Here is a 16177-nt window from a genome sequence, read left to right as displayed (position 1 = left end):
TGTCTTATGTGACCTTTTTGACAGGTTTCCTTTGAAAGTCACGTAAGACAGGTTTGACTATATATGTAAAGGCTCCTTTTTTACTAACAAGCAAATAAAGAACCCAAGGTTAAATATCTAAGAAGCAATCAACCGAGACGAGGACGCTTTGATAATACACAGCAGGTAAATTCTTCGAGCCATATCTGTATGTGGTATATATATGTTATGCTTATAACAAGAGAAATCCAATAGGCGAACGATGCTAACGGAGTCGAACACCAATTATAGCTGATTGTGTAGGCAATAATGGGCGTTCACAGTTAACACATGTCCTTGATTGTCAATAGGTATCTTAACAATGGATAAATATTGGTCAAACAGGTAACCGATAATCGGGTACAATTATCTCTGTAAAAGACCAACTGCGATGCATTTTAATCAGAAAGTTGTTACAAAAACGTATAGAAAATTGGAAATATACAAAAAGAAAATAATGGAGAATTGTATATCTAAACTATTTAAAGCTTAGTAAACAATATATTGAGGTATTGTTTAAATACTTAACATACTTTTGATTTAATGTTATTGATGGAAAACAACTGTTAAAACGATTAAGTGTAATGTACAAAACATTACGAAATCTTGAATCAGCAACAATTTCCTTTTCTAACAATGTGATGGATTTTGAGTGAGGTGATCATTTTATATTTCATATTGGTAGTGGTCTGACCGTTATTGTAAAGTAAAAGTAGATGTTTGGCGCAAAGTTTGGCTCTGTCCGAATCCAAATCCTATTATCATACAATCTATGTGGTTTGTCATGATTTTAAAATTATATTGAAATACAGTTTGATAGTGAGATGTCAATTATCATGAAACTTTAGGTAAAATTTACATAATACGGTATTTAGGAAAATATTACTGTTGACTACGCATTTCTTATAGATATATAGACCAAACACACCAATGGCTCTGGGACTGAGAGTGGTGAGAGGACCCGAGTGGAACCTCGGGAACGAGGATGGTGGTGACGGCCATCTTGGAACTGTGGTAGAGGACCATGGCGACAACTCTGTTACGGTAGTGTGGGACATGGGGTCAAGGACGACTTGTCGAGCGGGAAAGGACAATAAATGTGATCTTCGTGTACTGGACAACGCTCCAACAGGTATCATCATCATCATCATCATCATCATCACCATCATCATCATCATTTGCGTGAGTTACAGATAGATCATATGTTTGTTTTGTATGTTGTTGTTAATTATGGGGAGTATTACTCCAAGGATAAGTTCACTTGGTACATTTTGCACGTTTTATTCACATAGGAATACGTTTCGGCTCCTCAACCTGTTCCGAGTGTAAGGTAGATGGAATATTCGGAATGAAGTGGAACTGTAAGCAGTGTGAAGGGGTGTGTCTCTGTAGTGTGTGCTACGTTAAGGGTAGACATGACGAAAAGCACGAGTTTATCAGATACTCCAGGCCAGGATCGACCGGGTAAGGAAATTTGATTGTTGAACCAGTAGGTTAAATATATATACATATCTAGATCAGGACGACACCCGTCATACAAATTAAGGTGACGAAGACACCCGCCATACAAACTAGGTCACGAAGACACCTGTCATACATATCTAGGTCATGACGACACCCATCATACAAATCTAGGTCACGAAGACACCCGTAACTCATACCTAGGTCATTACGACACCCGTCATACAAAGCTAAGTCACGACGACACCCATCATACAAAGCTAGGTCACGACGACACCCGCCATACAAATCAAGGTCACGAAGACACCCGTAATTCATATCTAGGTCATTATGACACCCGTCATACAAATCTAGGTCACGACGACACGCGTCATACAAATCTAAGTCACGACGACACCCGTCATACAAATCTAGGTCAAGAAGAAACCCATCATACAAACCTAGGTCATGAAGACACCCGCCATACATATCTAGGTCACGACGGCACCTGTCATCCAAATCTAGGTCACCACGACACCCGTCAAACAAATCTAGGTCACGGCGACACGCATTACACATATCAAGGCCAAATCAATACGCATATCAACAAGCTTGGAATATGTCTGACTTCATATAAAACATTTGTATTGATGAGGAAAGAAGATATGTTCAAACGTTTTAGTCTATTTTTTTTTATAAATATGAGTTACGTAATGAAATATTATCATAGAATCAATGAAATGATGAAATTATCGAAAACGATAACAAAAACAAAACGTTATAGTAGGGTAATTTTATGTAATTGTTTTCGAATCCTCGCTGTTTATTGATGTGTTGACGTTGACATTGCCATGTATTAAAAATTGAATTAAATACAATTTTAACTAATTTATGCGGTAGTAGTAACTCATTTCTGTGACAGATTGGAGTATGTCTGTCGCTACGGGGTATTATAAATGCCGTAATGGTCTCGACGAATGAACAAAACATTTGGAGCCTTCTTTGCCTGCACTTCTTTCGAATAGACCATAGATGGAATCACCCGTATCATACTTATAAAACACGATAGAGAAATATGCTCTTTCTTGATAACCAACTTAACACTGTTAAATACTCATCAAAATTATAACTAATGGCAACGCTGGCCAAACTTAACACAGATCAATGGATTAAATGAGACACGCTTATCAAGTTATAAGGCCTAATGCATATATATGTGTGTTCCGTGTTTAATCATATACTGTGTAGATGTTAAACTTCGCGGGGCAAATATTTCGTGGTTGTCCCAATTGGAACTTGTCGGAAGGTACTAAATTTCGCGCCTCACCGACTTGTTAACAATTTACAAAATAAATCTCTCGCAAATGTCACCAACTGTACAGTATATTCAAGTCTTATTTTTGTGAAGATTCGCTTTTGTATGATAAATTATATTAATGTGTGTAAATATTTTATATTCTATATTCATCGTCACACATATTGACTGTATCTATTAAATGTTTCGTTTTATATGTTATTTGCTGCGTATCATTTTTGTTCAACTTTTCTGCCACCTTATTCAATCTACCGTTTTATGTTTCTCTGTTCTCGTTTTTGTGTACATATATGTATTTATTTTGGAAAACTATCGAAATGTCACAAGTCATGTAAAGCTATTAGTATCTTTTCATAATTTACGCCATGTAATTATTTCAGAGTAAATGTACCGAAGCGTTTCAACTCGATCAAACAAAGATCGCTTGGGATTTTCCCTGGAGCAATAGTAGTCCGGGGAACCGACTGGAGTTGGGCAGAACAAGATGGTAAGTTTCGCTGATGATGTTAGACATTGTTACTTGAGAAAAAATACACATTTCTGGTAGTGATTGGATGTTCCTTAGATGCGACTTATGTGGGGAAACCAAAGCATAATTCTGGATTTTTGTTCGAGACCTCTGTTTGGGAAAAACTTGAATTTACTGCCATTCAATGTTTGGGTTCTGAGCTTCACCCAATTCCCTAATCTCTTTTTCTCCTTACCACATTGTTCATATTGAAATATTTTACTTTTTGGAGTTAGGATTGACCATCCATGGATGAATAGAAATATATCTTGTTAAAAGTACAAAAAACCAACCATAATGCAATAATTCTTCATCAAATTAAAATGAAATTGATGAACATACGCAACACTATTCTCAAAAGAAATATGACTTTCCCCCTCTCACAACGTGTATCAAATAATGCCAGATACTCTTGTTAAAATTACAGGTACATGAACCAAGTTACAGTTAATTCAACACGCTCAACTCGTATGTAGACTCATTGTTTACATATACTAATAAAGAACTGCATACAAATTTCATTGTTTGGTTATTACTGAGCAGGTGGAGCAGGACATTCCGGAAAAGTGGCTGCAATGCGGTCGTACGAGGAGGGTATTGGTGACCGAAACAGTGTTACAGTCACGTGGGAGAAGACACGGAAGACTGGGAAATATCGTGTGGGATTCGAGGGCAAGGTCGACCTGAAATGTAAAGTCGACGGAGAAGCCCCAGGGTACGATTACTACAAAGAACACCTTCCACTTCTTGGTAGGTAGCCGTGCGATGCAGTACCTCGTCTGTTTGCTTTGATTCATAACTTTCCTCTCTCAACTAATTAAATGGTATGATTTCAATTCCTGCCATGGGCCTGGTAACAAATTTTCTATCCAAATTTTCGTTTACTTTCTAATTTCAAACGAAAACAGCTAAATGAAGTCGATTTATCACATGTTATAACATTACCTCGTGATTGACCTTACCAAGCATAACCAGGGAGCGCAGGAATTTGATTGAGTTGATAAGCTTGTCAAAAATACAATGTATATGCAAAATATATCAAAAGGCTTGCTTGCATCTGAATACTAAAATTGCAAAATCAACAATAATCGTTTTTATTCGATTTCAAAAAATTCTTAGATTACATTAAATTACGTAAAAAGAATCATTCGAGCATGTTTAAAAGAATCAAGTGGCGGGTTAATATTTTGAAGTGGAAGAAGTAAAATGCAAAAGGGATATATGCAGGTCTACGATGTGTACAATGATACCGATGTTGTCATCACAGCCAAATCGAAGTAACGCCATTTTGTACTTTGGCACCGATGACATGAACATTAATTTTAAATAACAACTCCCGAACTGACACTGTCTAAATACAAAGTTACCTGGTATACCTGTATTCTGAATGAAAATAGCAAACAAAACCGTTATTTCATGTAAAAATCGACAAAACGGAAAAAGGGAGATAACCGGTTGTTCCACAAGAGTAAGCGTCTTCTTCCTCGGTGACATTCAGTAGCATTTCCCCTTGGTTGTACTCAGCAAGTGAAAAAAGGAGTCAAGAACGACTCTTTGTCTTAATAAATAACGACTCTTAGTGTGAAAATCATAACAACTCTTAAAAAAGTATTTTTAATGTTTCTAAATATTAATATTCTCAGATGCTGATATTTTATCGGCATACACAGACGTGATCTCTGCAGTCCTTAAGGTCAATGATCAGGTGTGTGTTGGTATGTCCAAGGAAGACCTGCGCGCCGCTCAAGACAGACATGGCGGCTGGACCGTACGCATGGCTGAGGTATGTATCTCATGCCAGCATTTAAATCAAAATATGTTTCTATTAACGCTTTAGTGATTCTTTTGACAAAAGAAAGCTTAAGTAGCAAATGATATTGTAGGGAAAATGTCCAGGTTTTTAAAATAGATATCAATCATATCATATACTTGATTTTCAATACTAATTCTCTAAACTCACGTGCTCTGCAGGTAGGGCGTTATAATTGAACTTGCTTTCTCCATATCGTACAGTCGACTAGATTTGGGGTCTTATCTTTTCTTATCATTCTAAACGAATGTCCCTTGTCTCGCTTAACACTGCCTAAGGTATGGTCTTTTTTGAGCGTTCGCCCCTATGAGGAATGCTTTGAGTCTTATCAGTGTCGCTAAAATGATTGCTGGTACTATAATAGCTAAGCAGTTTGGGAGTTAGACGACTGATTTTCCCTATTACCAGAATCATGTAACCGGGTTGATTTTCCTGTCGAGTGTTTTGGCAATATACTTAAGTGAGGTATCACTATAAAAGTCAGGATCAGCTCCGCACTATCACAAGAAGACAAACACAGTCTCCGAAACCCACACGTTCACCGCACGCAGAGGAGACCGTCCTTAAAAGACCTTAGCTGTTGATGGGACATCAAATAATGCAAAACCTAACCAAAACCTTATCTAACAAGGCACTTTACATTTTACAATTACTAAACAAGTTATACTACTCCCTCTCACTGGACCGAATGGAAGGGAAAGGTCTTACTGTAGGAAAAAAACTAGAGTTCCAGGAGAAAGCCCACGTGGTCTGGCAAGTGATCCCAATACTTTTTCACGTTCTATTTGGGAACTGAACTCGGATTAGTAATTATGTACTATGTTTTAGCTCGCGCATTATATATTTTTATCTTGGAGATAGATTATGAAATTGCAACGCAAAAGTCTTGTAATCTTCTTACAGCTACCAGGACGAGTGGGTAAAATAATGAAATTTACCCGGTCTGGAGACGCTTTAGTTGGAATAGGTACGGACAAGTGGATTCTTAATCCGGACGCATTAGTCAAGGTACACACATTTATCTTGATACTTAATCATACTGGTACCAGATTCATCAATATCCCTTAAATTAAGGATATTCCCTAACTTAACAGTTTCCATAGGAAAGCGTTAGGGAATTCATAGAAAGTTCATTAACTGAAATTTTTAAACCAATAATGCTTTCCAAAAATTTCAAATCAAGGAATTTGTTTAATTTGGAAAACGTTGTAAAATCCGGGACTTGGTATTAATATGTTTAAAGTTAAGTCGGTATAACTTGCCTTAGTACCCTTTCTCCCCGCCAGGTTGTGTATGGTAGCAGAGAATAGAAATAACTACCGAACGTAAATCATGCAATATTTTGTTTATTATCATTTTATTATTTGTTTGATTACATAAAAATCATCGTCAGTTTCACTCCGGCATTGTTGAACTGTCATGTCCACAAGTAAATTACGAAGACAATCTGACTTCCTCCTTTAATTTAGTCGCATCCTAAACACCAGTGTACGGTGATTGCGTATTATTATATACTACCAAAGGAAGACTTTTCCATTCCAGGTTAACGATGTTGACATTAATGACATCGTCAAGGTGTCAGATGACCAGGAGTTTGTGAAGATTGTACAAGAGGATCATGGTGGCTGGGTGGACGATATGGGTCTCGTACGTATCTAAAAAAGTCTTCTTTTTATCTGAAGTAACTTATTTATTGGTATGTGAGTCTGCAATAATAAGAAAATTGGATGCATCCGAAATATAGTCTCTCCAGGTTCAATTATGAAAATTGACATTACGATTTCTATACAGGTGCTTGGTAAAGCGGGTAAAGTTGTACGTATTACCCCGAAGAAAGACGTAGTTGTGGCGTTCGGGAGGAAGACCTGGGTATTTCATCCTGCTTGTCTCATTCCAGCCCCTGACGAGGAGATATTTGAAATAACCCCGGGTATTTCGGATACAACTCAGTGTAAGTCATATCAAAGGTATCGTCTGAGCGGGCACATCAAGATCTAAATATCTAGATGTAACTGCGCATAATCGAATATGTTTCAGTTCCTGTCGATATCTGCCTAATATTTACAAGAACTTTTATAAGCAAGATTTTATCCCTGGATCAGCTAAAGTAAGACTTTAATCAAACCATTTACTGTTAGTACTGTTACGTCAGGGCCACACTAATGTGTTCCGGAAGAGGAATGTTTTGAATTTGGATAACACTTCTCTGTATCAAATTCTGTATTTGATCCTTATTTCGAAGTAAGACTACTGCAGAACGTGATGACTTCAGTTACCTATTGGAAATTACCATTTCTCAATAGTCACACCCTTACTTTCCAAACCTATGATATATCAGAGGTTCTGTTCCCAAGACTTCCGTGATGAATATCGACTGCTGAAGAAATAAGATATATAATTACATAGGAAATGGCTAATGGCTGGTTGATCAAGAGTGCGATTTATGTGTTGTAATGTAACTAATATTGTCTCATTAGAAAAATGTTGTTTCATTGTACTAAAATAATCTGGGTATTTTTGATACTTGGTGGTTTTTTTTTATCATTTCGCTGGTTATCGTTTTGGGAACTTGACGATATTTGGACAAATCTAACGAGTTTCTATGTACTCGTTGGTATTCACTGGTTTGTTTTTATCAATTATGATTTCTTTATTGTTAATACCGTTGTGAAATCGAGTGGTGTGATATAATAACAGGAGTAATCGTATGACGATACTCAGACAGAACAACAACAACAGCAATATACGTCTTTATTGAACTTTTGCCCGTGAAATATAGAAATTTATCAAACTAATAAAACTTATATTTTCACTGCAGCTATGAGCAGTGAAAATTAAAGATTTTGCTGTGAAAATATAAGTTTTGCAGTGAAAATATAAGTTTTCACTTTTTGACCAATCAGAGCTAACTTTTGTATCCAGCTTATTGAAACTTGCTGATTTTCCAGTCGAAGTGATGATAGATAAATTGGTTATTTTGCTGTATTTCTGAAATATTCAGACTCGTTTTTTGACAATCGACGTTAGCTATTCATGCACAGATTCTCTGATAACAGCAAAAAACGCTCAAATTGCGTTGATCAGTCCTTTCAAAATGGCGCCGTCAAGTCAACGTGGAGTAACGTTACAAAGAGATGACGTAATGAATTATGTTACTAATCCCCGAACGTTTTTACTACTAATTTCCAGATCTTTTTAATATAAAATAAATAATAATTAAAATGCAATAAAAAGAAAATTGAATGGTTTCCCGTTTAATATAACATATATTTCACTCTTACGACAGAATATTTTGATAAATTTTTTACTCGTGCTTCGAACTCTTGAAAATGTCGATATTCTGTCATACTCGTGAAATATATGTGATATCAAATGGGAAACCATTTAATATCCTCTATGTATTGCCCTGAAGTCTAACTGATAACTGAGAGTTAAAACATGGAATCCTCGGAACAGTTGGTAAAATCATGTGCTCTTTCACAATACCACTCCTAAAATAAGACTCTTTCACTTGATCAAATAATAGTTATATATTACATATCGACTGATAAATTGTACCTATATGTATCTACATATTATCAATTTCTATATGTTAAATGTTAACCTAAAAACACTGTTGATATCCAGCTGCTGCAGGATTGGGTGATGTCCTTGGATTGCTGATGGCACAGATGCTGCTGGATTCAGCAGGTGTAAGAGTTGTCGGCCCTGAAGAATTCTTGCAAGCAGCTGCTAGAGGGGAGAATGATCTCATTGTCAACATTCTAAACTCTAAGCCGCAACTGGTAAAAAACTGATACTACTTGTACTGAGTCAATCAAGAAAGCTTTGGTTTTCGATGTAATAATATATTTAATGTATTTTCATTATTTACCGAAAATATTGAATCTAAATGAATTTCCTTTAATTTTTCTCTCTACGGAAATACCAGCTGGGACGTGGTTTTGGTGTAATGAATTAAAAAAAAAGAAAAAAAGAAAAGAAAACATGAAATAAAAAACATTCGGATGACATGATTATTTGATACATTTTCATCAAGGCAAACGCTATGATAAAGGGAACAACGGCTCTTGTATTGGCTAGCCATGAAGGTCATGACATAGTCGTGAGGACGCTTCTACAGAATAAGGCTAAAACGGAGCAGACCGACGCTGGAGGCAACACACCTTTGCTTGCAGCTGTTGTTGGGTCAGTACTTAAATGAAAAATAAAGAATGCATATGAATACGTTCTACGGATCTTTGGAACATGCCTTTGAAGGTCGAAGGCTCCACATTAGGCGTTTGGTTTAACATATATTAGGTTTAAACGGGGAAGACGATTAATTTTCTTATACAGCTAGAATCTATCACGAGATTTGTACTTACTGACTGATGAAAATTTTTTTTTTTTTATAAATTTCTCTCAAAACACGAGGTCGTCCGTTACATACATGCTTAAAACTTAGAAGATAAGGCTTATTTGTTCACAAATCAAATTGTTGATATTGCCAAACAGGAAGAAGATCAGTACGACAACTATATTGCTTGACGCCGGAGCGAATATTAACTACGCAAACCAGAAATTACGTACGGCTCTTCACATCGCATCAAATGCCGGAGAGGACGTATTAGTGAAACTTCTCATTGACAGGAAGTGTGACGTCAACCCTCAGGTTAGAGATATGTTCAATATTAGACGATGTTTGAAAAATAGGAACATTTAATATGTAATTATTACCGAATTTAATACTTTACTTATTTACTGCAATCAATATATGCACGTGTCTGAAGTTGTGAACACTTATACAATATAATATCATAATCAGTACAGTTAATGAGTTCTTAATTACAAACAACATCAAGTGCTGCTTCGGAAACACTTTGTTAATTTTTCTTTAATGGGTTTGGTTATACCTACTATAACAGCCACGTCGATGTGGGACGCCACGTAATTTAACTATCTTGGATCATGATTACAATATGTATTTCTACCATTCCACTATTTGTTACGGATCACAGTATGTTTTATTGGTTAGAACTTTATCTCAACAGGATAACCTTGGAAACACGCCTCTACATGACGCCATCTTCTGTAACCACTGCAAGGTCATTGACCTATTGTTGGGCACGTCCTCACTCGACTTCCTTAAACAAAACAAACATGGAATGAATGTTCTACACTGGGCAGCATATCATAATAAACCCGAGTAAGTATTGTCACAATAAACTCACGTAGTAAAACAGGTCATTCGATTGGTTGAAATCATTGTCAGCAAGTAGAGTGTGGTATGTTGTGGCTAAAGTATGGAATCCCTAAGCAGTAGCGAGTAGTATGTAAAATACTGAAACAATAACTACGGTACTGTTAAAATATCAATTCCACAAACAGTAGAGGTGGTATATAGCTATCGAAATATTAACTTTCCAAACAGTAGAGGGTGGTAGTTACTTCTGAAATATAAACAGGAAGAAGGAAGTGGTATGTTACTAGTGAAATATAAACCCCACAAGCATTAGAGAGTAGTCTGTTACTAGTGAAATATCAACTCCACAACCATTAGAGAGTGATATAATACTAAAGAAGTAATATCTCCAAATAGAGTCTCGTAAGCTAATATTGATGTTAAACTACTTTTCAGTAACGTGCAAGAAGTATTCGGTCACGTAATTTTTACTATATATTTCATGCAATTTGACAAATCTTAAATTAATTTTCATGACTTGGTTTTTCAATGTATTTCAATGTATTTTTTCAATGATTTTATTCAGCTACAGAAAGTTATGCAAATATTTTAGAGGAATGAGCAAATATTTATTTACATGTATGTGAAATTTTGATAAATTCCAGTGAAAAAAGTCATAAAAAATGATTGAAAATTTGTCAAAATGCATGAAATATATAGTAAAAATATGACTTTACCGAAGACTTTTGGCACGTTACTGTAGGTGATAATGTGTTGGAATGTTCAAACAGTGCCGTCGATAAAATCCTTGGTAAGAAAAAGGAAATGATTAATGTCAAAAAGGTGGATGGTTTCACGGCGCTTCACCTGGCTGCTATCAACAACCACACACAAGTAGCTTCTCATCTCCTTATCAAGGTATACATTTTAACTCTGATCCGTATGTAACAATAAAGGTTATTGTCGGCATATCAACGGGAAAAAGTTATTGATTAAAAGCAGAAAAAGAAGACCCGCATTACTATTAATACGAATCAGTAATCTAACCAAACATCGATTAAATCACAGCAAATACGAATAAAGTATACAGACTTTTATGTACAATTCGATAACGACCACGTGTTTCGGGAGGATAAGCGCTTCTAAGTCACATGAGCGTTAATTCAAGTTCTCACAATGAGTACTAGGATCGTGATAATGAAACCACAAGGCATACAAATAAGTAGCGATGATGTCTGATTTCATGTCCCACAAATAAATCATATTTGCTAATGAGATGGTGATATCGTAAAATAACTCTGTAATATGTAAACTAAATTCTTGGAGGACGTGTTCGAACTACTTGATATGCCTGTTGATTTTGTTCTACCAATTAACAATACTTGTTTAAGCCTTTAAAGATACAGACAATGTTTAATTGAATATATTGCAGACCTAATTCATATCGAGAAATATCTAATGGAAAAATATAATGTTTTACCCGTTTGGGTCTCGCTCCGAGGAGGAAGGTTTTTAAGTTTACAAACACGAGGTTTGTCGAATGTTTAGCAGCTTAAGTATCTTGCAACGATATCTAATATCCCCTTATCCTACTCAAAAGAGTCAGCTCAGAATGTTTGATATGCTGTGTAATACTACAAATGTGCTGTTATCTAAACAAACAAGCGTATACATATGATTTAAATGATGACTTAAATGTTCACCAATTGTTTTTACCTTCTACTAGGGGTCACCAACCGTAGACATTCGAACCAATGAAGAAGAGACACCACTCCATCTGGCGGCACAAAAGTGTTACTACAATATGATAAAGCTCCTTATTGATTACGGTAATATATGTACAGTACATAACATCGCTTCCTTTGCTGAACATATATCTGTAAATATATGAAGATGTAACTATATTCAAGGAGAGGTTGTATTCACGGCGAGAGAGTAAATATAAATACAACAAAAAGTGACATTTACCTTTAGCTACAGGTTTAATATAATTTAACATCTATATGATTTTTACTTTAGGAGCAGTCGTAACTCTTCAAAATACAAAAGGAAACACGCCCCTCCACATTGTCCTTGGAGGAAGCATGTCACAGCAAACGGTAATTAAGATACAACATTTCAGTGCCGTATAGCATTATCACCTTTCCCTAAGATATGAACATTAAATATTTAACTGGGATCAATATAAGATAAGACAAGATGTGATTAAACGCGTTAATTGCATTTTGCCATTTGAAATGTACAAATTGATAAAACTGATAAAACTCATAAAACTCATATTTACTCATTGAAACTTTTTCCAATCGAATCGAAGATAGGTAAATGGTTTTTCTGCAGTATTTCTGAAATATTCTGGTAATATAAGTTTTTAGGCAAAATACTCACTTGACGTTAGCTTTATAAGCACAAATTCTCAGATACCAAGAGAACACGCTTAAATTACGTTGATCAGTCCTTTCAAAAAGGCGCCGTCAATCAGAAGTGGAGTAACGTCACAAAGAGATGGCGTCATGAATTATGTTACTGAATCCCGCACTTTTTGACACTATTAATTTTTCAATATTTTTTAAATTTTGTTTTGTTGAATTAAAATGAAAAAATAAAATAATAAAAAAAAACAGGAAGAAAATTGAATAGTTTCCCATTGAATATAACATGTATTTCACTCGTGTGACAGAATATTTCGATATTTTTCACACGTGCTTTAGTAAAAATATCGATATTCTGTTATATTCAACGGGAAATCATTCAACATTATCTTTATATTACCCTAAGAAACAGACCATAGAGTAGGTGATTAGGACAACCCTACCTTAAAAGCTGTAGTATCTAATTAATAGTTAAAACAGAATTTCGATAGATAAAAGATAAATAAGCTATTTATTGAACATAACAATCAATGATAACACTTCCTTCCAGTAGATCGACCAAGATATTAATGTATGTGGTAATGATTCTTTAATAAAACAAACAGAAATATAAAGATATTACAAAAAGTCGAGATTTTTGATACATTACAGAAAAATCCTTTGATTTTATAACATGCATAATTAATATTATTTGTTCAAGCTTTTTTGTATTACTAACATATTCGTTGTAGTTACTACACTTTCTTATGACGGGTCCAAGGGTCAGCCAGGTAGAACAGGTCAAGATCGGATGTCTGTTGGTAGAGTCTGGAGCCAAAATCGATGTTCAGAACACCTCTGGAAAAACTCCTATTGATGTATGTCAGGACCTGAACGTACGTAGGGCCATAGTGAACTGTGCGGAGCAGACGTGAGTATAACCAAGAAAGGAGACTTATAACAACATGTAGTATACGATCGGTATGCAGGTTGCTGTCGGCCATAGGGGTGTTTTATTGTAAGCGATGTAGAGACACTGGGAAATATCCTAGTTTCTTGTGTGATAGAAAGTTGCAGGTGTTCGGTCCATGTTTATACGACTGGTGGTCATCAATCTGGTTTTTATTTGAAGAATATGACACTACTTATATTCGACAAAGCTTTTTAATGTGAATTTATTTTGCTTAAGTATACTTCCTCAGAAGATCTAATATAACGTGGTCTTTTGTTAGCACCTACCGGTGAAACCAGGGGGCTGGGAGGGGGATATAGGTTTCCTCCCCGTCCGTCCGTCCACTCAGTTTTCCACTTTTTTTCTCATCTATGCCTCAAGGTATGCTGCTGAAAGTGGGTATTTAACTTCAGTATGAGTACGTGCAGATCAAGTTTGAGTTCAAGGGTTTTTTGGGTCAAGGTTAAGGTCAATATTACTATTCTTAGCGGTGGCCGGTAGGGGACATGCTTTGTCTTAGCAATACAAATCATGCTTATTAATTTTAGAAAACCGTCTGTAAAAGGAAGAAGCCGTCCATCATCTGCCGGTAGAGAAGGCAAAATATTCTCACAGATGAAGATAAACTGTGTGGATTGCACAGAAAGACCAACAGAGATTACCTACGAACCCTGTAAACACAAGCCACACTGTCTTCAGTGTACCTTCTCCTTTGACGAATGCCCAATCTGCTACAGGGTCATCGAAACGAGGAAAGATAAAGGTAAATTTTAATCTTAACCAACATGTTTCAGACTTTACATCAAAACGTAAAACGAATAAAAAAAGGAATAAAAAACAGTTACCTCATCATGAATCTACGGCTCTATTCTCATTCCTTCATTGTTGTGTTCCTTTACGCGTTGTATTGTATTTGCCATATTTCCGGCTACAGCGGATGTCGGAGACGCTTAACTTTCCGAAACATACGTTTGCATGCCAGTTATAAATAGTTTGTACCTTCTTGACGACGATTTTAAGTGGAAACATTGATTTAATTAAGTAGATAGCTAAACACGAAGTTACCAGGGCCCATTTGAATGTAATTTTTAATCTTTTTTCTTTGCTACAGTATGATACAATATGTAGACATTATAAATAATTTTCCAATTTGGAAATTCATCTTTGTATAAACATACATATTTTGTCCTTTTCAGATGGCAATGTTATTATTGGTGCACCGGAGCCATGCAATGTACAATGAGGTACTTTGTTGAATGACGCATTGTTGTTCAAGTGACGGAGTAATAGACAAACAAAAGGATTGAGGAGTATTGGAAGACAGACTTAAAAATATACTGAAAGAATCCTAGTAGAAGCACTAACAAACAAAATGAAGGACTATTGCTGGACGGACTAACAAACAGACTGGAGGGTTGTTGATATACGGACTAACAAACAGATTGAAGGGTTGTTGATATACGGACTAACAAACAGATTGGAGGGTTGTTGATATACGGGTTAACAAACAGACTGGAGGGTTGTTGATATACGGACTAACAAACAGACTGGAGGGTTGTTGATAGACGGACTAACAAACAGACTGGAGGGTTGTTGATATACGGACTAACAAACAGACTGGAGGGTTGTTGATATACGGGTTAACAAACAGACTGGAGGGTTGTTGATATACGGACTAACAAACAGACTGGAGAGTTGTTGATATACGGACTAACAAACAGACTGGAGGGTTGTTGATATACGGGTTAACAAACAGACTGGAGGGTTGTTGATATACGGACTAACAAACAGACTGGAGGGTTGTTGATATACGGACTAACAAACAGATTGGAGGGTTGTTGATATACGGACTAACAAACAGATTGGAGAGTTGTTGATATACGGACTAACAAACAGATTGGAGAGTTGTTGATATACGGGTTAACAAACAGATTGGAGAGTTGTTGATATACGGACTAACAAACAGACTGGAGGGTTGTTGATATACGGACTAACAAACAGACTGGAGAGTTGTTGATATACGGACTAACAAACATATTAGAGAGTTGTTGATATACGGACTAACAAACAAATTGGAGGGTTGTTGATATACGGACTAACAAACAGACTGGAGGGTTGTTGATATACGGACTAACAAACAGATTGGAGGGTTGTTGATATACGGACTAACAAACAGATTGAAGGGTTGTTGATATACGGACTAACAAACAGATTGAAGGGTTGCTGATATACGGACTAACAAACAGACTGGAGGGTTGTTGATATACGGACTAACTAAACACGATTGAGGGTTGTTGATATACGGACTAACAAACAGATTGGAGAGTTGTTGATATACGGACTAACAAACAGATTGGGAGGGTTGTTGATATACGGACTAACAAGCGATGGAGAGTTGTTGATATACGACTAACAAACAGATGAAGGGTTGGTGATATAACGACTTACACAGACTGTAGTGTTGGTGATATAACGACTTACACAGACTGTAGTGTTGGTGATATAACGACTTACACAGACTGTAGTGTTGGTGATATAACGACTTACACAGACTGTAGTGTTGGTGATATAACGACTTACACAGACTGTAGTGTTGGTGATATAACGACTTACACAGACTGT

General features: G+C 36.1%; 1 protein-coding gene across 1 annotated transcript; it reads left to right on the top strand.

The window, feature by feature from the left end:
• Nucleotides 1-948: 948 nt before the first annotated feature.
• On the top strand, nucleotides 949-15822 carry LOC117344653 (E3 ubiquitin-protein ligase MIB2-like). The gene is made up of 18 exons (XM_033907479.1): nucleotides 949-1150; nucleotides 1311-1482; nucleotides 3154-3260; nucleotides 3825-4031; nucleotides 4925-5064; nucleotides 5995-6099; nucleotides 6634-6738; nucleotides 6883-7042; nucleotides 8719-8876; nucleotides 9131-9279; nucleotides 9589-9745; nucleotides 10125-10279; nucleotides 11047-11173; nucleotides 11982-12084; nucleotides 12275-12354; nucleotides 13356-13534; nucleotides 14104-14318; nucleotides 14752-15822. Exons 1-18 carry the CDS (start codon nucleotides 949-951, stop codon nucleotides 14796-14798), a joined length of 2568 nt encoding a protein of 855 aa, XP_033763370.1. The 3' UTR covers nucleotides 14799-15822.
• Nucleotides 15823-16177: the final 355 nt, after the last annotated feature.

This window comes from Pecten maximus, chromosome 16, assembly GCF_902652985.1.
Source record: "Pecten maximus chromosome 16, xPecMax1.1, whole genome shotgun sequence".
NCBI classification, from domain to species: domain Eukaryota; kingdom Metazoa; phylum Mollusca; class Bivalvia; order Pectinida; family Pectinidae; genus Pecten; species Pecten maximus.
Note: the sequence above shows the minus strand (reverse complement) of the source record. Positions and strands in the feature narration are given on the sequence as shown.